The sequence below is a fragment of the Balaenoptera borealis genome, assembly GCF_965194805.1.
Source record: "Balaenoptera borealis genome assembly, chromosome: 6".
NCBI classification, from domain to species: domain Eukaryota; kingdom Metazoa; phylum Chordata; class Mammalia; order Artiodactyla; family Balaenopteridae; genus Balaenoptera; species Balaenoptera borealis.
Genome location: NC_138863.1, coordinates 54,599,746 through 54,622,446, shown reverse-complemented (window position 1 = coordinate 54,622,446; position 22,701 = coordinate 54,599,746). Strand labels below are relative to the sequence as shown.

Here is a 22,701-nt window from a genome sequence, read left to right as displayed (position 1 = left end):
TTGCAATGTGCAAAGCACTTTTTTTTCATTTATTCAACAAATGTTTATTGAAATCTGTGGAGCAGGTGTGAAAATGAACAAAAGCACTGAGGTCATGTTAGAGTGGCGACTGCAGTATTAAATGCATATATAATGACAAATAATGGCTAGCACATAGGAGTGCTTGGTCATTCCATGCACTAGTCATGTATTAACTCATTTAGATAAAGCAAGGACTCTGTGAGGCACATATAATTGTTATTTCTATTTTACAGATTAGAAAGCCAGATGCACAGGAAAGTTAAGTAACTGCCCGAGGTCACAGAGCTAATAAATGTCTGAGACCAGATTCATACCTAGGCAGCCTGGCTCCAAAATCCATTATATTACGTTACAAAAGTGTCATCCTAGCAAATGTTTCTATATATTCACTTAACACTCCACAATTCCATTTATTTATTTACACTCCAATTCTCCCCTGCAAAGATTCTGTACATTTATCACTGATTTTAAGAACTTTCATCACTTTCATTACTGAATGTTCCCCGAAGTAGAATTGTTAGACCATTTTATTTATTTTTATTTTTATTTTTTTTCCTGTTGGGTGATACAGTTGATTGAAAGGCAAACTCGCTTTCTCCAGGAGTTCACTTACATGGAGGTAGCTGCCTAAGAATATCTCTTCCCCATGACAAACCAAGGCAATCAAACCATACCCAAAAGCAGAAACCCAACAGAATAAGGCTATCGGCATTGTCAGATGACACTCAGAAGCAGGAAAAAAAATTATAAAGCTATATGATGATTGTCTCTTCAGCACTTCATTTGGCCACATACTTGTTTATTAAATATATATTTTTTTAAACTAGCTAAAGAAAATACTCTCGAGTAGGGTCAGTTCTTAAAGCAACACACAGAAAAAAATACGTATGTGGGGCTTCCCTGGTGGCGCAGTGGTTGAGACTCTGCCTGCTAATGCAGGGGACACGGGTTCGCGCCCTGGTCTGGGAAGATCCCACATCCCGCGGAACAACTGGGCCCGTGAGCCACAACTACTGAGCCTGCGCGTCTGGAGCCTGTGTTCCGCAACAAGAAAGGCCGCGATAGTGAAGAGGCCCGCACACTGCGATGAAGAGTGGCCCCCGCTTGCCGCAACTAGGGAAAGCCCTCGCACAGAAACGAAGACCCAACACAGCCAAAAATAAATATTAAAATAAATAAATAAGAATACAACTCTTGCCAAAAACTGTCCTTTAAAAAAAAAAAAAAAAAAGTATGTGTGTAGAGTAAAATCAAAGAATGCCAGCACGTCAGAGCTGGCGAGGACCTTGAGCCCTGGTCCTCATCCGTGTCATCTGCCGCTCTGAGCACAGGTCTCTCAAGGTCACCCCGTCAAGGTGTTAGACCATTTTAGAAAAGAGTAAACTCAAGCTCAAAATGTAAATTGATTCGTCACATAGCCAATCATTTATTCATTCATTCAACAAAATGTTTTGAACACTAGGTGTCATACAAAGATGATTAAGACAATCTCTCTCTAAGGAGCACAGAGAAATACTAGGGGAAAAATAAGAAAAAAGCAATTAATGCTGCCTGAAGACCTCTCAGAGGAGGTGATACGGGTGATGACAAGTCTCTTTCTACAGCACTACCCTCCTTCTCAGATATGACACAGAGATTGAACTTGAAATTTGTGTTCCTGTGTATTAAAGTAATTAAGCTCTTCTCTTTCAAAATGATCTAATCCCAACTACCTTGGATCAATATAATCTCTTATGAACAGTATAATGTAGTTAGTTGGCCTTGAAACTCCACAGTTTCTAATATTCCACTGCTTTAACTCATTCAAATAATTATTGAGCATCTACTACCTGGAAGACACTCTTCTAGGTGTTCTGGTGAACACAAAGTAAAATTGACATGTTACTTACCCTGAAGGAATTTTAATTTAGCAAAGGGAAGTAAATCTACCCAGAAATATCTGTAATACAAGGAAGAATATATTTACTGCCAATGGAGGGGAGCAACAGTATGAAATTATGCACAGAAGGGAAACCAATTAATACATTCATACCTTAGAATTCAGTTGATAGCTTTATTGTGAAAGATATTCATGAGTGAGTGACAACAAAACTGAGTGTCTTGATGATAAGACTATTAAATGTAGACTGAGTTGTGGGCTTTCATGAGAAATGTAAGATGTTAAAGGTATTCCTTGATTTTGATATTTTTTCTATTTTAGATAGATATCTAATAATTGTATGTTAATACTTTAGCCATCTTTATCAAATGTTTACTGTGGTTTAAATAGCCTGTCCCTCGAAGTGAGAGCGTGGCATTGACATATATACATTACCAAATGTAAAACAGATAGCTAGTGGGAAGCAGCTGCATAGCATAGGGAGATCAGCTTGGTGCTTTGTGACCACCTAGAGGGGCAGGATAGGGAGGGTGGGAGGGAGACGCAAGAGGGAGGAGATATGGGGATATATGTACACATATAGCTGATTCACTTTGTTATACAGCAGAAACTAACACAACATTGTAAAGCAATTATACTCCAATAAAGATGTTAAATAAATAAATAAATAGCCTGTCCCTGAGCTCGAAAACCACGAGTTTTAAAACCATTCTCAGAGGGAGCACAGGAGTAGATTAAATTAAGATATCATCTGCATCTACAGGAGGAGGTTTGCCTCATGATAATTTTTGCAAGACCTTAGTATCTCTGCATATTTAAGGACAGGTTTAGCATAAGATAGAAACTTCCTAGCATGCTATTCAAGACCGTTCCTGACCCCTTGCCTCTTCTACCACTTTTTGCCTCTCATCACTCCCAGCTTATAACCTACACTCCTGGCAAAATAAATTACCTGAGGTTCCCCAAACAACACTGTACCATGTAGCCTTCCCCTAATCCCTTCTTGCCCAGCCTTCCAAATTTAGCTCACTGGTCCCTCCTCTAAGAGAAGCCTTGCTTGATACCTTCCCTGGGTCAGGTTAAGGATCTCTTCTGTGTTCCCTAATGCTCTAGGCTTACTCCATCATGGCTTTTCCCACAGCACACAACACTTCTGTTTCCTTGTCTCTCCTCTAAACAAGGCTGATGGGGTCTTAAAGACAAGGATTGTATCTTTCACTGCTTTAGCTCAAGTACCCGTATGACGCATGACAACATACTAGCTGAAGGCAAATGTGGAAGAAGGGAGGGAATAAAAGCAAGTTGCTTTTCTAAGAGAAACGGAAGTTGTTCTGGAAGTGAGAAATCGGAGACAGGCTGCTTAAGAATTATGAAACTGAAAGTAATTATACTTTCCTTGATGTCTAGTGACAATTAGCTTAATTTCTTGAATTCATTTCTGTCACTTCAACAAATTCCTTCTGGATAATGTTTTTTGGATCTTCTACTTGGACAGGTTTCTTCTTTCAATCTGTAGTACAACTGGACCATTTTAGTTAATTATTTCTCACATCTTGGCTAAAATGTATCTATTTTGAAAAAGGTAGAATAGTGTGTATATAAATTTTTTAAAATGTACCAAACTCAGTGCTTAATTATTTTGTTTTTGTTTGAAACAATAATGTTGCTGTAGGCATTACTGTTTTGTATCACTGTAAATATCTTGAAAAAGCAACATCATCTTTTTAAAAGACATCAACTTTTCAGCAGTGATGGCAGAAGCAGTAGAAGCCATAAAAATTATTATATTTCAAAGTGCTTCCATTATGTTCCTCTGGCTGCCCCAACTTTTGCTTCACCTGTGCTTTCAGGCCGATCACCCAAGAACCAGATCATGTAGTTTTGACCTCGGTCTCCCCTGCTTGCTTTCCCCAATGAAATCATATGGCTGGGAATAGAAAGTATGGGAATGAAAGTTCGTGACCCATCAGTCATGTTTTACAGCTTTAGGTTCAATCATCGTTGTCATATAAATACAGGCTCACACTGTTCTGCTCTCGAAATATATTATATATATTTATCTCTGATTCAAACCACATTCCCTAAACAATGATAAATAGATTTTGGGTGATCAATACATATTAACCAGAGCTTCTTTTTTGTGAACGTGCTAGAAATATAATAAATGAGATCATCTATAATCATGAAAGATGAAAATTTGAGGGGATCAAGATGAGTTACGATAACAGGTGTTATGTTTGCATTTCATGCATGTCCTCATAACTCTTAGCAACATCTGGTAACCAGAGAAACTCTTCTCCAATCAGCTATCATCCAGTGTTGACAATCAACCTGTACTTGTATTTGTGGCTAAGTGATTTAGCAGATAGGTTCATCAAATGCAGCAGATAACTCTAAAATGAAAAGGGAGTATCTCGGGTTCTTTGAGTTACATGGCTCAATCTCCACTTGAATCTGGTTTATGAAAAGCATCAGCAACATTCAGTAAAGTTTCAGATACAAAATTAACATAGATAAATCTGTTGCTTTTCTGTACACTAATAATGAACTATCAGAAAGAGAAAGCAAGAAAACAATCTCATTTAAAATCACATCAAAAAGAATAAAATACCTCGGAATAAACTTAACCAAGGAGGTGAAAGACCTATACTCTGAAAACTATGAAACACTGATAAAGGAAATTGAAGATGTTACAAAGAAATGGAAAGACATTCTATTTGCTTGGATTGGAGGAATTAATATTATTAAAATGTCTATACTACCCAAAGCAATCTACAGATTTAATGCAATCAATACTCACGACATTTTTCATAGAACTAGAACAAATAATCCTAAAATTTATATGAAACCACAAAAGACCCTGAATTGCCAAAGCAATCTTGAGAAAAAAGAACAAAGCTGGAAATATCATGCTCCCTGACTTCGGACTACATGTTACAAAGCTGCGTAATCAAAACAGCATGATACTAGCACAAGAACAGATACATAGATCAATGGAACATAATAGCGAGCCCAGAAATAAACCCACACACTGATGGTCAATTAATCTACAACAATGGAGGCAAGAATATACAGTGGATAAAAGACAGTCTCTTTAATAAGTGGTGCTGGGGAAACTAAACAGCTACACGCAAAAGAATGAGATTAGAACATTTCCTCATACCATATACAAAAACAAAATCAAAATGGATTCAAGACCTAAATGTATGACCTGAAACCATAAAACTCCTGGAAGAGAACATAGGTAGAACACTCTTTGACATAAATCATAGCAATATTTTTTTGGATCTGTCTCCAAAGGCAAAGGAAACAAAAGCAAAAATAAACAAATTAGGACCTAATTAAACTTAAAAACTTTTACACAGAAAAGGAAACCATCAACAATAGAAAAAGACAACTTACTGAATGAGAGAAAATATTTGGAAATGATATGATCAATACGAGGTTAATATCCAAAATATATAAACAGCTGATATAATTCAACATCAAAATAATCTGATAATAAATGGGCAGAAGACCTGAATATACATTTTTCCAAAGAAGACATACAGATGGCCAACAGGCACATGAAAAGATGCTCAACATCACTAATCATCAGAGAAATGCAAATCAAAACTACAATGAGATATCACCTCACACCTGTTCGAATGGCCATCATCAAAAAGGCCACAAATAACAAAAGTTGGTGAGGATGTGGAGAAAAGGGAACTCTTGTGCACTGTTGGTGGGAACGTAAACTGGTGCAGCCACTATGGAAAACAGTATGGAGGTTCCTGAAAAAACTAAAAATAGAACTACCGCATGATCCAGCAGTCCCACTCCTGGGTATATATCCAAAGAAAATAAAACACTGTTTTGAAAAAATTCACACAGCCTAATGTTCATAGCAGCATTATTTACAATATCCAAGATACGGAAGCAACTTAAGTGTCCATCAACAGATGAATGGATCAAGAAGATGTGGTATGTATATATAATGGAATACTACTCAGCCATAAAAAGAATGAAAGTCTGCCATTTACATCAGTGTAGATGGACGTAGAGAGTACTATACTTAGTGAAATAAGTCAGAGAGAGAGACAGACAAATACTCTATGTTATCACTTATATATGGAATCTAAAATATTAAGCAAAGGAATGTATATAACAAAACAGAAGCAGACTCACAGATACAGAGAAAAAAACCAATGGTTACCAGTGGGGAGATGGAGGGGGACTGGCAAGATAGGAATATGAAATTAAGAGATACAAACTACTATGTATAAAACAGATAAGCAACAAGGATATATTGTACAGCACAGGGAAATATAGCCATTGTTTTGTAATAACTTTAAATGTAGTATAATCTACAAAAACGTTGAATCACTATGTTGTACACCTGAAAATAATATAATGTTGTAAATCAACTATACTTCAATTTTAAAAAAAGAAAAAGAAAAGCATCAGTAGCAACACTACTCCTGAGGTCCTGTGTGCTAACATCGCCACCTATTGCTCATTCCAGGTACAAACTGTCACACCTCAAGCCAAAGACTAGACATTCTCTAGGTAAGAAACAGACTCTTGAGCCTTGGGTAATCATTAACCCCTAGCAGGATTAAAAGGTAATCAATTTCACTCCTGAAACTACAGAGTAAAGGCAGTGGGCACTCTTGCCAATGTGGACAATTAGGTGATAATTATATTTTATTGAATTTCACATATTGGAATTACATTGGCTTATCGATTTTTTTGGTATGTTTTGTTCTCTGCTATATCCCCAGCATTTAGAACAGTGCCTGACACATAGTAGTTGCTCAATAAATATTTATTAAATAAATGAATCCATAAAGCAAAAGAGTAATTATTCTCATAAATTTGCCACACTACTTATTTAGTAACTTCAATTTAAAAAATTATTGTGACTTTTTTCTAGTAAATAACAATATCCTTAGATATTGATAGAATTGGTAGAGAGAGAGAGACAGGTGACAATAAAAGGAAAGAAGGGGAAAAGAGGAGGGTTTCCAGATGATTGCAACAGAAAATACCAGAAACACATGATAAAAATCTGGATGAAAAAGAAATAAATATGATATGGAAGGCTTACTAACAGTAGTCCATTCTGCAGATGAGATTATGACATTCATTTCTTTTTATTTTAACAAAATTTTAAAAAGTTAAAGGTTATCTTAAAAATCATATGTTTTGCATTTTACTGAGCAAAAACACTCAAGCTGTTACATTCACTAATTCATATATTACCCATGGCACTAACATTTTTTCACACTGGTATTTGACACAGAAATTGAAGAATATTGACTTAGCTTTAACAAATTTGGAACAAGATGTTGTTTGCTAAAAAATGATTCCATTTATCAAGAGTGAAATTGGTTTTCGAGGTACGTTTCTTTTTTTAAAGCCCTGATGCTCTCTTTTTTTTTCACAGTGCTAACATCCCTATTTGCATGTGTGGGGCGAGTCTCCATTGCTCCTACCCATCTTACTGGTGTGTCAAGAATGCCTGACTCTGACCCCTCTTTATCTGGGCCATTCTCAGTGTTGGATTTGCAACCTTGAGGGTTGAAGGAACATCTTCCTCTGAGACAAAGAGCAGGCTTGCTTACTGTTTGCTATAAAACAGCCAATTCCCCAAGTTTAGGATTCTTTCCCTGCAGTGGTGCCCTCATCCATTGGGGTCCATCTGCATCGCCCCCTGGGGAACTGGGACTTGGGGAACTGATGTGACATGTGACACTCTGGTTACCTCTTTTGCTTTGAGTAATAAAGTCTTTCAAAACTGAGTCAGAAGTCACATGTCTTCTGTGAGCATCCATGAACTGTGGCAAGTTAATATGTTAGCTGGAAGGTTGGGTGAAAAGTCTCAGACCCCTCACAGCTGTTGGCAGCATGGCTTCATCAAGGATGTAGACGATCACAATCAGAAAAACCCAGGGCCCTCAAGGCACAATAAAGTGAATTCTCAAAAGGAAAGTTCAGTGCTTCGGAGAGAAATTGAAGATGTAAACTGAAAATACTCCTTCACTAGTGAAAACAAAACTTTCAGACTAGAAAAAAATATTTTAAGGGATTTTGAATTTATATTAATACCTTAAATCCAGTGCTTTATTATTATTATTTTTTTATTGATTGATTGATTTATTTTTATTTTTGGCTGTGTTGGGTCTTTGTTGCTGTGCGCGGGCTTTCTCTAGTTGCGGCGAGCGGGGGCTACTCTTCATTGCAGTGTGCGGGCTGCTCATTGTGGTGGCTTCTCTTGTTGCGGAGCACGGGCTCTAGGTGCGTGGGCTTCAGTAGTTGAGGCTCGTGGGCTCAGTAGTTGTGGCTCATGGGCTCTAGAGCGCAGGCTCTGTAGCTTTGGCGCACGGGCTTAGTTGCTCCGTGGCATGTGGGATCTTCCCAGACCAGGGCTCAAACCCGTGTGCCCTGCATTGGCAGGCGGATTCTTAACCACTGCGCCACCAGGGAAGGCCCTCCAGTGCTTTATTTTAACTAAGGTTATTTATGAGTGTTATGCCCAGAATGGGGTAAAATGGTAATTTTATAAAATTTGGAGATTCTACAATATAAATCAAAAAGAAAAATGCCATTTACAAGCCTTGAGAAGAATTTGCTTCTTTAATTTAAACGGATTTATTTACTATATTATTTCATCATTTATTGCCTCTTAATAATATGGTAAATAACTCATTTCAAGAGTCATGATTTAAACATCTACTTTCCAAACTCCAGCTTCCATTTTTGCTGAGGTAAAAGTAGCCATCATCTTTCAAACTGAATTCTTAGATTTGGAGTTGGAAATTATTTCCCTGATGCTTTGAAAAGGGAAAATAAATTCTAAACCTTTCTAAGTACTACTTGGTTATAAAGAATTCTATAGTATGGATAAGTCCCAACTGAACTAATTATAATTTGAATGCCATGGGCATTCAAATGATGAAACGGGATCTAGAAGTCAAGTCTTTAGGGTTAAGAAACAGGATTTGTTAGGATTTGACCTTAATTACTGTATAAGCTTGAAAAAGTACCACTCCGTTCTTCAATTTTTTAAAAATTACTATTGCAAGAGATATCATTTTTCCTCCCTCAAGGCCCAAGAATAATGTAAGAAGAAAAATTTCCCTGGCAAGCTACCAGACAATGACAGCAGAGAAAGCAAGAGTGAGGGAGTGAGAATGAGAGAGAGAGAGAAAAATTCTCCATTTTGCAGGACTATAAAGTATAGAGCTTATGCTAGAAGCATTTTACCATAGCAACATGTTCTGTAACTGTTTTCCTTAGAAACAGCATTAACTAACTGGAAGATGACCCACTCATTTTGTAGAATGAGAGTGTAATGTAAGTTTAAAAATCTCTTTTTCAAAAACAGGACTATTGAAGAGAAATTTAACCAGCACTTACCATTTACTTAGCTCAACGGCTCCAGAAATTATGTGTTTCTTCTCTTAAAACAAAGAAATCCCAAACAACCATAATTTGACAAATATTTCTTTGACATGTTTTTTTTTCTACCATAATTCTAGCACCTCTCTTTTGGAACTTTACTGTTCATGTTTTCCAAGTTTCCTATTAGTAAAAAATTCAAAATTAAGTAACAATTTTGATACCTACCAGGACACTGTATTCATATTACTGATGTTATGACTTTAAATCACAATATACCTACCCTCTGTGGGTTCCCCATTAATTTTCTGTCACAGTGCCCAGTTTTACGTCAGTGAAATTTAAGGTATTAATTCCAATAAGGCAGTTTGAAGGTGTATGTTCGATTGGGAAAGGCAGAAATTTTTTCAAACATTATCGCCATCCTCAGATACTCAAGTGATATGAACACATGAACATTACCATGCAGTAAGAGCCACGTGCTACAATCAATCTTAAATGAAAATAGAGCACTTCGCCCACTCAAGAAGGCCTGGAAACAGTCCAAAGCAAGATCTCCCTTTGGCTGATTTACAAAGTGTGTGGGGAGAGATAAATTAGGAGTTTGGGAGTAACATATACCCACTACTATATATAAAACAGATAACCAACAAGAACCTACTGTATAGCACAGGTAATTATACTCAATATTTTTAATAACATATAAGGGAAAATAATCTGAAAAAAAAGATATATATGTATGTATAACTGAATCACTCTGCTGTACACCTGAAACTAACACAACATTGTAAATCAACTATACTCCAATTAAAAAAAAAAAAGGCAAACCAAGGCAGGGCAGTCAACCAGAGCCCTATGGTTTGCATGCCAAAAACCTGCAATATTTATGTATCTTTACCTAATAAATGAAAGAGGATTTTTAAAAAGAGAAAGATTTTTTTGGTAAAAGTTTCAAGGGTTTTTTTGGTTTTTTCAAGGGTTTTTTTTTTTTCAAATTATTTGTCAAATATATCAAGGTTATATCAATATAACCTTGATATATTTTATGATAATTCAATTCCTCCAGGAGAAACACTACCGTGTTGGCACAAATGTCCACCTCAAACAGAACAATGGGAGCTCTAAGATAAAATTCTCCTGTTTTTTGTTTTTTTTTTCAGTGACCTTTTACACGTCAAAGCACAGAATCTCTTAGTTTTGAGTACAAAATAATGGCCAGAGTAGGAATATATTTTAAAAGCTCCTTTTTGCTGCTATCAATTTTGAAACTCTAAGTGGAGTCGAGATTTCTGTGACGTGCTCCAGCCTGTTGAAGTCATGGGTCTCTGACTGGTTTGCCCTGATGACCTAAAATCACCAGCTTCACCTCACACTGACCTTGTTTGCGCTGTTAAAAAAGTCATTTGCCTTTTTTAACCAGGTTTTCCTTTCCACCATGAGCCGACCAAATTCCTCTTGAAGCCAAGTCAGTTTCTGGTTAGAGAGCTGTAGGTGTTCTTTCTCCACATCCTCCTTGGAAAGCAGAATCCCCAGTGCCTCTGTCTTCAGCTTCTGCACTGCGGAATTCCATTCCTGCAAGAGAGCACGCTTCAGTTTATTTTACACATCCTCCCCTTTGGAATCTCTGGTAAGACTCAGAGGACATTTACATGTGTTGAATGTATCAGCAACCTGTCATTATTTTCAAATCATAAAGGAGTCAATGCTACATTCCAGGTTTGAGTATCGAGACATAGGTAAAAAAAGAAAGAGACACAGAAAAGAGGCTAAAAAGGGACAGGGGACGATAGTAGAAAGGGGCAGGTCAATTGGGATACGTGATTGATGGAGGGTCTGGTTGCCCTGAATTCAGGTCACTTGCCATTTCCCTTAACAATACCTGAAAATATACCCAAAATATGGTCATCAGTGTTTTCCAATCTCTAACTCATTTTTACCTATTTTTATTCATTTAAGTATAAAAACATTTCTCTCCCACAATTTAGTCTCACTGGCAATGTGGGCAAATACGCACAAGAAAGGAAGGGAAATCTCATAGTCTATGGTTGTTTGTGCATCTGCCTACACTTAGAACTGAAATTAAGACCTGTTACTCTGCACAAAGTTAATAGCTGTTATTGTGCAGTATTCTCTCCTTCCTGACCCCAGTTTCACCTCTCAATGTTTCACTATTAATGATTTATAAACATTTCAACAAAGGAAAAGAGGTAGTTTTTTACTTTCTATTGCATGAGGGTGAAAAACAGTAAATAGAGAAGAAAGAAAATAACAAGAGTTGAAGTAAATCAAACATATTAACATTCCATTTATTTGAAGGGAAATTCAAATTTCTTGCAAAAGAACTGAAGACAGATCTAGTTTCATAAAATAATGCTTATCTCTCACACAGGAGTCTTGTTAGCAAATTTTCTGGTACCCATCTCAGCTGAGACTGAGCAGTGAGCAGATGCTGCTTGTTAAAGCATCAGAAATTTATCACCAAATTTTAAAAATCACAGTCTGACTCCATCCTGGCTTGCTCCCCAGTGCAAAATGTCCTATTATTAAGTTACATTTGTTGCATTATATTGTATAAAATAATACAATTTTAGTGCACTTTACCGCTATCATTTCCATTCATTTATTTCACAAGACAACTAACTACTGTGTACCTGGGACCATGTTAGGATAGATGTCTTGGGGAATATAAACAAAGAATAAAATATAGTTCTTTCCTTTAACAATACATAAACTGCTATTTTACGTAATTTTATATATACTGCATTATGAAGTGTATTAAATACATGCTGTTTCTACAAACACACAAATACACGAACATACACACAAAATGGTAGCATTTCAAATCGCAGTTGGTAGATGCTGAAAATAGAAACTGTACATATTATTTTATGGACTTCATAGAACCTGTTCTAGTAATTGTGTAAGAGAAAAATAGTTTGATCAATGGACACAAGAATAAGTATGGTAAGGGGGTAAGATGGCGGAAGAGTAAGACGCGGAGATCATCTTCCTTCCCACAGATACAGTAGAAATACACGTGGAACTGCTCCTACAGAACACCCACTGAATGCTGGCAGAAGACGTCAGACCTCCCAAAAGGCAAGAAAATCCCCACGTACCTGGGTAGGGCAAAAGAAAAAAGAAACAACAGAGACAAAAGAATAGGGACGGGACCTGCACCAGTGGGAGGGAGCCGTGAAGGAGGAAAGGTTTCCACACACCAGGAAGCCCCTTTGCGGGCAGAGACTGCGGGTGGCAGAGGGGGTAAGCTTCGGAGCCACGGAGGAGAGCGCAGCCACAGGGGTGCGGAGGGCAAAGCGGAGACATTCCCGCACGGAGGATCGGTGCTGAGTAGCACTCACCGGCCCGAGAGGCTTGTCTGCTCAGCTGCCGGGGCGGGCGGGGGCTGGGAGCTGAGGCTCGGGCTTCGGTGCTAGCCGGGAGGGAGTCCAGGGAAAAGTCTGCAGCTGCCGAAGAGGCAAGAGACTTTTTCTTGCCTCTTTGTTTCGCGGCGCGCAAGGAGAGGGGATTCAGAGCGCCGCCTAAACGAGCTCCAGAGACGGGCGCGAGCCGCGGCTAACAGCGCGGACCCCAGAGACGGGCAGGAGACGCTAAGGCTGCTGCTGCCGCCACCAAGAAGCCTGTGTGCGAGCACAGGTCACTCTCCACACCGCCCCTCCCGGGAGCCGGTGCAGCTCGCCACTGCCAAGGTCCCGTGATCCAGGGACAACTTCCCCGGGAGAACGCACGGCGCGCCTCAGGCTGCTGCAACGTCACGACGCCTCTGCCGCCGCAGGCTCGCCCCGCCTCCTCCGTACCGCTCCCTCTCCCCCACCTGAGTGAGCCAGAGCCCCCGAAGCAGCTGCTCCTTTAACCCCGTTCTGTCTGGGCGGGGAACAGACGCCCTCAGGCGACCTACACACAGAGGTGGGTCCAAATCCAAAGCTGAGCCCCTGGAGCTGTTCGAACAAAGAAGAGAAAGGGAAATCTCTCCCAGCAGCCTCAGGAGCAGCGGATTAAAGCTCCACAAACAACTTGATGTGCTTGCATCTGTTGAATACCTGAAGCAACAACGAATCATCCCAAATTCAAGAGGTGGACTTTGGGAGCAGGATATATTAATTTTTCCCCTTTTCCTTTTTTTGTGAGTGTATATGTGTATGCTTCTGGGTGAGATTTTGTCTGTATAGCTTTGCTTTCACCATTAGTCCTAGGGTTAGGTCCGTTTTCTTTGTTTGTTTGTTTGTTTTTTAACTTAAAAAAATTTTTTTTCCTAATGTTTTCTTAATAATTTTTTCCTTATTTTCTATTTTTTAGACATTAAAAAAAAAATTTTTAATAAGTTTTTTCATATTTTTTATTTTAAAAATTAAATTTTTTTTCTTCTTAATAAATTTTTTTCTTAATAATTTTTTTCTTATTCTTTATTATAAAAAATTAATAAATCTATTTTTTAAAATTAAAAAAAAAATTTTTTTCTGAATACATTTACTCTTAATAATTTTTTTCTTATTTTTATTATAATACATTTATTTTATTTTATCCTCTTTCTTTCTTTCTATTTTTTTCTCCCTTTTATTCTGAGCCATGTGGATGAAAGACTCTTGGTGCTCCAGCCAGGCATCAGGGCTGTGCCTCTGAGGTGGGAGAGCCAACTTCAGGACACTGGTCCACAAGAGACCTCCAGCTCTACGTAATACCAAACGGCAAAAATCTCTCAGAGATCTCCATCTCAACATCAAAACCCAGCTTCACTCAACGACCAGCAAGCTACAGTGCTGGACACCCTATGCCAAACAACTAGCAAGACAGGAACACAGCCCCATCCATTAGCAGAGAGGCTGCCTAAAATCATAATAAGGCCACAGACACCCCAAAACACACCACCAGACGTGGACCTGCCCACCAGAAAGACAAGATCCAGCCTCATCCACCAGAACACAGGCACTAGTTCCCTCCACCAGGAAGCCTACACAACCCACTGAACCAACCTTACACATTGGGGACAGATACCAAAAACAATGGGAACTACGAACCTGCAGCCAGTGAAAAGGAGACCCCAAACACAGTAAGATAAGAGACGACAGAAAATGAGACGACAGAAAAACACACAGCAGATGAAGGAGCAGGGTCAAAAAACACCAGACCTAACAAATGAAGAGGAAATAGGTAGCCTACCTGAAAAACAATTCAGGATAATGATAGTAAGGATGATCCAAAATCTTGGAAATAGAATAGACAAAATGCAAGAAACATTTAACAAGGACGTAGAAGAACTAAAGAGGAACCAAGCAACGATGAAAAACACAATAAATGAAATTAAAAATACTCTAGATGGGATCAATAGCAGAATAACTGAGGCAGAAGAACGGATAAGTGACCTGGAAGATAAAATGGTGGAAATAACTACTGCAGAGCAGGAGAAAGAAAAAAGAATGAAAAGAACTGAGGACAGTCTCAGAGACCTCTGGGACAACATTAAACACACCAACATTCGAATTATAGGGGTCCCAGAAGAAGAAGAGAAAAAGAAAGGGACTGAGAAAATATTTGAAGAGATTATAGTTGAAATCTTCCCTAATATGGGACAGGAAATAGTTAATCAAGTCCTGGAAGCACAGAGAGTCCCATACAGGATAAATACAAGGAGAAATACGCCAAGACACATATTAATCAAACTGTCAAAAATTAAATATAAAGAAAACATATTAAAAGCAGCAAGGGAAAAACAACAAATAACACACAAGGGAATCCCCATAAGGTTAACAGCTGATCTTTCAGCAGAAACTCTGCAAGCCAGAAGGGAGTGGCAGGATATACTTAAAGTGATGAAGGAGAAAAACCTACAACCAAGGTTACTCTACCCAGCAAGGATCTCATTCAGATTTGATGGAGAAATTAAAAACTTTACAGACAAGCAAAAGCTGAGAGAGTTCAGCACCACCAAACCAGCTTTCCAACAAATGCTAAAGGAACTTCTCTAGGCAAGAAACACAAGAGAAGGAAAACACCTACAATAAAAAACCCAAAATATTTAAGAAAATGGGAATAGGAACATACATATCGATAATTACCTTAAATGTAAATGGATTAAATGCTCCCACCAAAAGACACAGACTGGCTGAATGGATACAAAAACAAGACCCATATATATGCTGTCTACAAGAGACCCACTTCAGACCTAGAGACACATACAGACTGAAAGTGAGGGGATGGAAAAAGATATTCCATGCAAATGGAAATCAAAAGAAAGCTGGAGTAGCAATTCTCATATCAGCCAAAATAGACTTTAAAATAAAGACTATTACAAGAGACAAAGAAGGACACTATATAATGATCAAGGGATCGATCCAAGAGGAAAGTATAACAATTGTAAATGTTTATGCACCCAACATAGGAGCACCTCAATACATAAGGCAAATACTAACAGCCATAAAAGGGGAAATCGACAGTAACACAATCATAGTAGGGGACTTTAACACCCCACTTTCACCAATGGACAGATCATCCAAAATGAAAATGAATAAGGAAACACAAGCTTTAAATGATACATTAAATAAGATGGACTTAATTGATATTTATAGGACATTCCACCCCAAAACAACAGAATACACATTTTTCTCAAGTGCTCATGGAACATTCTCCAGGATAGATCATATCTTGGGTCACAAATCAAGCCTTGGTAAATTTAAGGAAATTGAGATCGTATCAAGTATCTTTTCCAACCACAACGCTATGAGACTAGATATCAATTACAGGAAAAGATCTGTAAAAAATACAAACACATGGAGGCTACACAATACACTACTTAATAACGAAGTGATCACTGAAGAAATCAAAGGGGAAATCAAAAAATACCTAGAAACAAATGACAATGGAGATACGACGACCCATAACCTATGGGATGCAGCAAAAGCAGTTCTAAGAGGGAAGTTTATATCAATACAAGCCTACATCAAGAAACAGGAAACATCTCGAATAAACAACCTAAGCTTGCACCTAAAGCAATTAGAGAAAGAAGAGCAAAAAAACCCCAAAGCTAGCAGAAGGAAAGAAATCATAAAGATCAGATCAGAAATAAATGAAAAAGAAATGAAGGAAACAATAGCAAAAATCAATGAAACTAAAAGCTGGTTCTTCGAGAAGATAAACAAAATTGATAAACCATTAGCCAGACTCATCAAGAGAAAAAGGGAGAAGACTCAAATCAATAGAATTAGAAATGAAAAAGGAGAAGTAACCACTGACACTGCAGAAATACAAACGATCATGAGAGATTACTACAAGCAACTCTATGCCAATAAAATGGACAACCTGGAAGAAATGGACAGATTCTTAGAAATGCACAACCTGCCGAGACTGAACCAGGAAGAAATAGAAAATATGAACAGACCAATCACAAGCACTGAAATTGAAACTGTGATTAAAAATCTTCCAACAAACAAAAGCCCAGGACCAGATGGCTTCACTGGCGAATTCTATCAAACATTTAGAGAAGAGCTAACACCTATCCTTCTCAAACTCTTCCAAAATATTGTAGAGGGAGGAACACTCCCCAACTCATTCTACGAGGCCACCATCACCCTGATACCAAAACCAGACAAAGATGTCACAAAGAAAGAAAACTACAGGCCAATATCACTGATGAACATAGATGCAAAAATCCTCAACAAAGTACTAGCAAACAGAATCCAACAGCACATTAAAAGGATTATACACCATGATCAAGTGGGGTTTATTCCAGGAATGCAAGGATTCTTCAATATATGCAAATCAATCAACGTGGTACATCATATTAACAAATTGAAGGAGAAAAACCATATGATCATCTCAATAGATGCAGAGAAAGCTTTCGACAAAATTCAACACCCATTTATGATAAAAGCCCTGCAGAAAGTAGGCATAGAGGGAACTTTCCTCAACATAATATATGACAAACCCACAGCCAACATTGTCCTCAATGGTGAAAAACTGAAACCATTTCCACTAAGATCAGGAACAAGACAAGGTTGCCCACTCTCACCACTATTATTCAACATAGTTTTGGAAGTGTTAGCCACAGCAATCAGAGAAGACAAAGAAATAAAAGGAATCCAAATCGGAAAAGAAGAAGTAAAGCTGTCACTGTTTGCAGATGACATGATACTATACATAGAGAATCCTAAAACTGCCACCAGAAAACTACTAGAGCTAATCAATGAATTTGGTAAAGTAGCAGGATACAAAATTAATGCACAGAAATCTCTTGCATTCCTATATACTAATGATGAAAAATCTGAAAGTGAAATTAAGAAAACACTCCCGTTTACCACTGCAACAAAAAGAATAAAATATCTAGGAATAAACCTACCTAAGGAGACAAAAGACCTGTATGCAGAAAATTATAGGACACTGATGAAAGAAATTAAAGATGATACAAATAGATGGAGAGATATACCATGTTCTTGGATTGGAAGAATCAACTTTGTGAAAATGACTCTACTACCCAAAGCAATCTACAGATTCAATGCAATCCCTATCAAACTACCACTGGCATTTTTCACAGAACTAGAACAAAAAATTTCACAATTTGTATGGAGACACAAAAGACTCCGAATAGCCAAAGCAATCTTGAGAACGAAAAATGGAGCTGGAGGAATCAGGCTCCCTGACTTCAGACTATATTACAAAGCTTCAGTAATCAAGACAGTTTGGTACTGGCACAAAAACAGAAATATAGATCAATGGAACAGGATAGAAAGCCCAGAGATAAACGCATACACATATGGTCACCTTATCTTTGATAAAGGAGGCAAGCATATACAGTGGAGAAAAGACAGCCTCTTCAATAAGTGGTGCTGGGAAAATTGGACAGGTACATGTAAAGTATGAAATTAGAACACTTCCTGACACCATACACAAAAATAAACTCAAAATGGATTAAAGACCTAAGCGTAAAGCCAGACACTATCAAACTCTTAGAGGAAAACATAGGCAGAACACTCTATGACATAAATCACAGCAAGATCCTTTTTGACCCAGCTCCTAGAGAAATGGAAATAAAAACAAAAATAAACAAATGGGACCTAATGAAACTTAAAAGCTTTTGCACAGCAAAGGAGACCATAAACAAGACCAAAAGACAACCCTCAGAATGGGAGAAAATATTTGCAAATGAAGCAACTGACAAAGGATTAATCTCCAAGATTTACAAGCAGCTCATGCAGCTCAATAACAAAAAAACAAACAACCCAATCCAAAAATGGGCAGAAGACCTAAATAGACATTTCTCCAAAGAAGATATACAGATGGCCAACAGACACATGAAAGAATGCTCAACATCATTAATCATTAGAGAAATGCAAATCAAAACCACAATGAGGTATCATCTCACACCAGTCAGAATGGCCATCATCAAAAAATCTAGAAACAATAAATGCTGGTGAGGGTGTGGAGAAAAGGGAACACTCTTGCACTGTTGGTGGGGATGTAAATTGATACAGCCACTATGGAGAACAGTATGGAGGTTCCTTAAAAAACTAAAAATAGAACTACCATACGACCCAGCAATCCCACTACTGGGCATATACCCTGAGAAAACCATAATTCAAAAAAAGTCATGTACCAAAATGTTCATTGCAGCTCTATTTACAATAGCCAGGACATGGAAGCAACCTAAATGTCCATCATCGGATGAATGGATAAAGAAGATGTGGCACATATATACAATGGAATATTACTCAGCCATAAAAAGAAATGAAATGGAGGTATTTGTAATGAGGTGGATGGAGTTAGAGTCTGTCATACAGAGTGAAGTAAGTCAGAAAGAGAAAAACAAATACAGTATGCTAACACATATATATGGAATCTAAGGGAAAAAAAAAAAAGGTCATGAAGAACCTAGTGGCAAGATGGGAATAAAGACACAGACCTACTAGAGAATGGACTTGAGGATATGGGGAGGGGGAAGGGTGAGATGTGACAGGGTGAGAGAGTGTCATGGACATATATACACTACCAAATGTAAAATAGATAGCTAGTGGGAAGCAGCCGCATAGCACAGGGAGATCAGCTCGGTGCTTTGTGACCACCTAGAGGGGTGGGATAGGGAGGGTGGGAGGGAGGGAGATGCAAGAGGGAAGAGATATGGGAACATATGTATATGTATAACTGATTCACTTTGTTATAAAGCAGAAACTAACACACCATTGTAAAGCAATTATACTTCAATAAAGATGTTAAAAAAAAAAAGAAAAAAAAAAGAATAAGTATGGTAGATTAAGGCATTGGCATTTTTTTGAGCACCAATTACGAGCTTATGTTTTGTATGTATAACCCTCACAAACTTAGGTTAGATGTTATTGTTTTCCTAGTATTTACACAGGCTCAGAGGGGTATGTTATTCAAGGTTACATATCCAATAAGTGGCAGAGCTAGGACTATTCGCAGGTTTGTATACAATGCTACATTCCAGGGAACTGAGGGTACAGAGACTCCAGAATCTCCAAATTTCTCAGTGAGTGCAAAAGCAATACTCTTAGGCATGAAGATGGGCTACGTGAGTTCTCAAGATCCTTCATTTCTTAAACAGCTATTTGTCCCCATTTAAGGACTGCTAATATGTGCCATGACATTATTTTGTAAAGCACTCTAAATATCCCTCCCACTTAAAAACCACTACTTTAATCTTATCGGGAAAAAGCAAATATTTCTAAAGCAGTTAGCATAATTTCTGGCATACATAATAGGCACTCACTAAATATTAGTCCCACTCTTCTTCCCATCAGTTTTATCATGGTTCATTAGTGTCCCAAAATTTGTTCATTATTTATGGGAATTCCTGTTTCCCAGTTCTAAAATAACAATAGTGGAAGCCTTCTCCAAATGTACTGGTCAGTGTTATGTACTGATCAATAATATGAGATAAGCAAAATAAAGCAGGTTTCTTTACTGTAGTACTTCTTAGAATTTTTACTGTGTTAACATGCACTGAGACTCCTAGAGGAAAACGTGGTGTGAAACGTTTTGGACAAACTCCTTTGACCAAGAAACCGTTTGTTTGCTAATCATCTCAGGGGACCAATGCTCCAGTTGGAACAATGCTGAGAAACACTACAGTTGTGGCTAAAAGGACCTGAACCAGCTACGGGTTCATTTGCTTTCACAAGTCTTTGTTTCTTTTTTTTGTTTTGTCCCAATCCCTCCAGCTACCCAGTTAGTCCATTTCCTGTCTTTTGGGTCCATTCTCTCAATTTCTGTCTGTTAAGATCTGTGGGGCATTAATCCTCAATGAACTCAAGTAAGAAATGCTCAATAAAAAATGAATAACAAGCAAACATAGGACAATAGAGAATATAAATCAGTGAAATCACTTTTATATTCCTTGTACTAGAGCATTAGATCATTCCTTTTTTTTTAAATTCAATTTAACTGCTTTACTCCATAATATGAATGTACCGCGACTTCTTTATCCATTCTCTTGCTATTTAATTTTTCAGCTAGTATTTTGCTGTTGCAGAAAAGATTTTGTTAAACATCAAAAAAAAAAAAAAAAAAAAAGAAATGCTCAATATGTGAAGACATAGAGTAAAGCAGGTAATTCTTTCAAAAAATTGGCATTGACCAGAATCTTCTGTGCTCGTTAGAGGAAAAACACTTAACAAATATGGAGAAGCTAGGGGAGGCCCAGAGAGCTGGGGGAAGGAAAGTGGAGAGGAGGTTAGGATATGGAGAGATAGGTTACAGCCATTACGTGCTCAGTCTGGACAAAACTAAACTCTACGGTGTTGGTATCTTAACTGTCTGCAAGAACGTAAGGGTTGATTCTTCTTCCTGTATGCTAGCACTGTGCTAAATGCTTTACGTATAGTATCTCACTTAATCTTCACCACACCCCTACAAGGTAGGAACTATTATTATCCTCATTTTACAGATGGGGTAACTGAGGCTCAGAAGGGTTAAGAACTTTCCCAAGGTCTCAACACTAGTAGGTGAAAGAGCCAGAACTCAAATTCAGGTAGTTTGACTCTAGAACCTGCTTTCTCAACCAGTATCCTGGCCTCAGCTCTGCAGAGAGGTGATAAACAGTGCTTTTTACACCACGGAAAGATTAAACACATTAACTTAGAATTACAGAGGTGAAACTTCCATAAGGTCTGGATAAGACCTGAAACTGATAAAAGTCCTTATATGACCCTGGGATTTTCTGATTTGAAATTAGAAGCCTTATTATTTCTAAATAAACACAATGCCTTACATATATAACTGAGAATTTACAGCCAAACTCAAGCTATATTTTGCTTAGCAACTGGACCAAAATAATAAAGTTCTTCTCTATGAATAAGAAGAGAAATCCTTGTTCTCTAACAGAGTTCATAAATCTGCCTTTAGTATAAATTTTGCAAACAACATTAAAGAGAGACTTCTGGAGTAGAGCCAAGTCTTTGAAAACCCACTGTAACCTTGTGCTTCATAATGTGTTATATAAAGTGGGCTGTGACCTTCCAAGGAAACTGTAAAGGACTATTTTGTGCCTCCTATCTTTTCTTATTCTCCATCCCCAGTCTTTTTAATTACATTTTCACACGAACTCTGTGGGCAGTAAATGAAGTTGGGTCCACTCAATACTTCTATGCAATCTTCTCAGAAAATTGGTTCTGTTTTCTTTGGGCAATCTATAGGCAGTTTCTGATGCGCTTCCATACTGTTCTGATGATGTTATTTCCCCAGCCGTTTTTCTTAGGGGATGCTTCGCCTATTTTACTTTTGAGACAAAACTTTCCAGAGTCATCTGAATCCAGCGTGCTATTTTAAAAACTTAGCTGTCCCTGTTGTCCAGGCTGGAGGAGCCCAACAGAGAAAATCTTGGTTCTTTTTCTCTAAGCCATTGCTGCCTGCCTGCTAAGTATTAAACCTCTGACTGGGTTTCAGTCACTTTGCAATAAAATATTTCCAGTACTTGTCCCCACCAGCAGAAAGCCAAAGTCTGCCACTTCCTTGGCTTTTCAGCTTGACAGATGGACCTGTGTATCTCTGAGCCAATAAAGACGTGGGGCACTGTGTGTTCCTGGGCTCAGGGTGTGTCCACAGGTCACTCCATTACTTTCCTTCTTCACTCACAGTAGTAACCCTTTTAAACTGTGCCTTTCAGTATTCCATTTGCTGAGGAAATGGAGCTTCTCTTGCATCCCTTGATTGTAAGGGTACTTTTAAGAGGATTAGCACTGATAGACAAGAAGGCGAAAATGGTTTCTTCTCCCCCCACCCGTTTTTTTTTTTTAACAGTCCCAGGTTAGCTTTTCAAATAAAATTATGGATTGGTATAAAAATTATCCAGCCACTCAATTTAAAAAGTAAAAACATATTAGCTACTCCAATGGAAAAGAAACAAAATACTCCCAATATGTTTAGTAAGCTTTTATTCACTTGCAAACTTCCCT

General features: G+C 37.9%; 1 protein-coding gene across 11 annotated transcripts in view; it reads right to left on the bottom strand.

The window, feature by feature from the left end:
• The window catches only part of CCDC141 (coiled-coil domain containing 141), a 239,439-nt gene that overhangs the window by 92,721 nt on the left and 124,017 nt on the right, over positions 1-22,701 (bottom strand). For all 11 annotated transcript variants that reach the window (XR_014246176.1, XR_014246177.1, XM_082397496.1 and 8 more), the window contains one exon: positions 10,661-10,855. Coding sequence is in view for 9 of the 11 variants with exons in the window: in XM_082397496.1 (XP_082253622.1) it covers positions 10,661-10,855 (195 nt within the window). In the remaining 2 variants the exon portion in view is untranslated. The remainder of the gene's footprint in view (positions 1-10,660; positions 10,856-22,701) is intronic.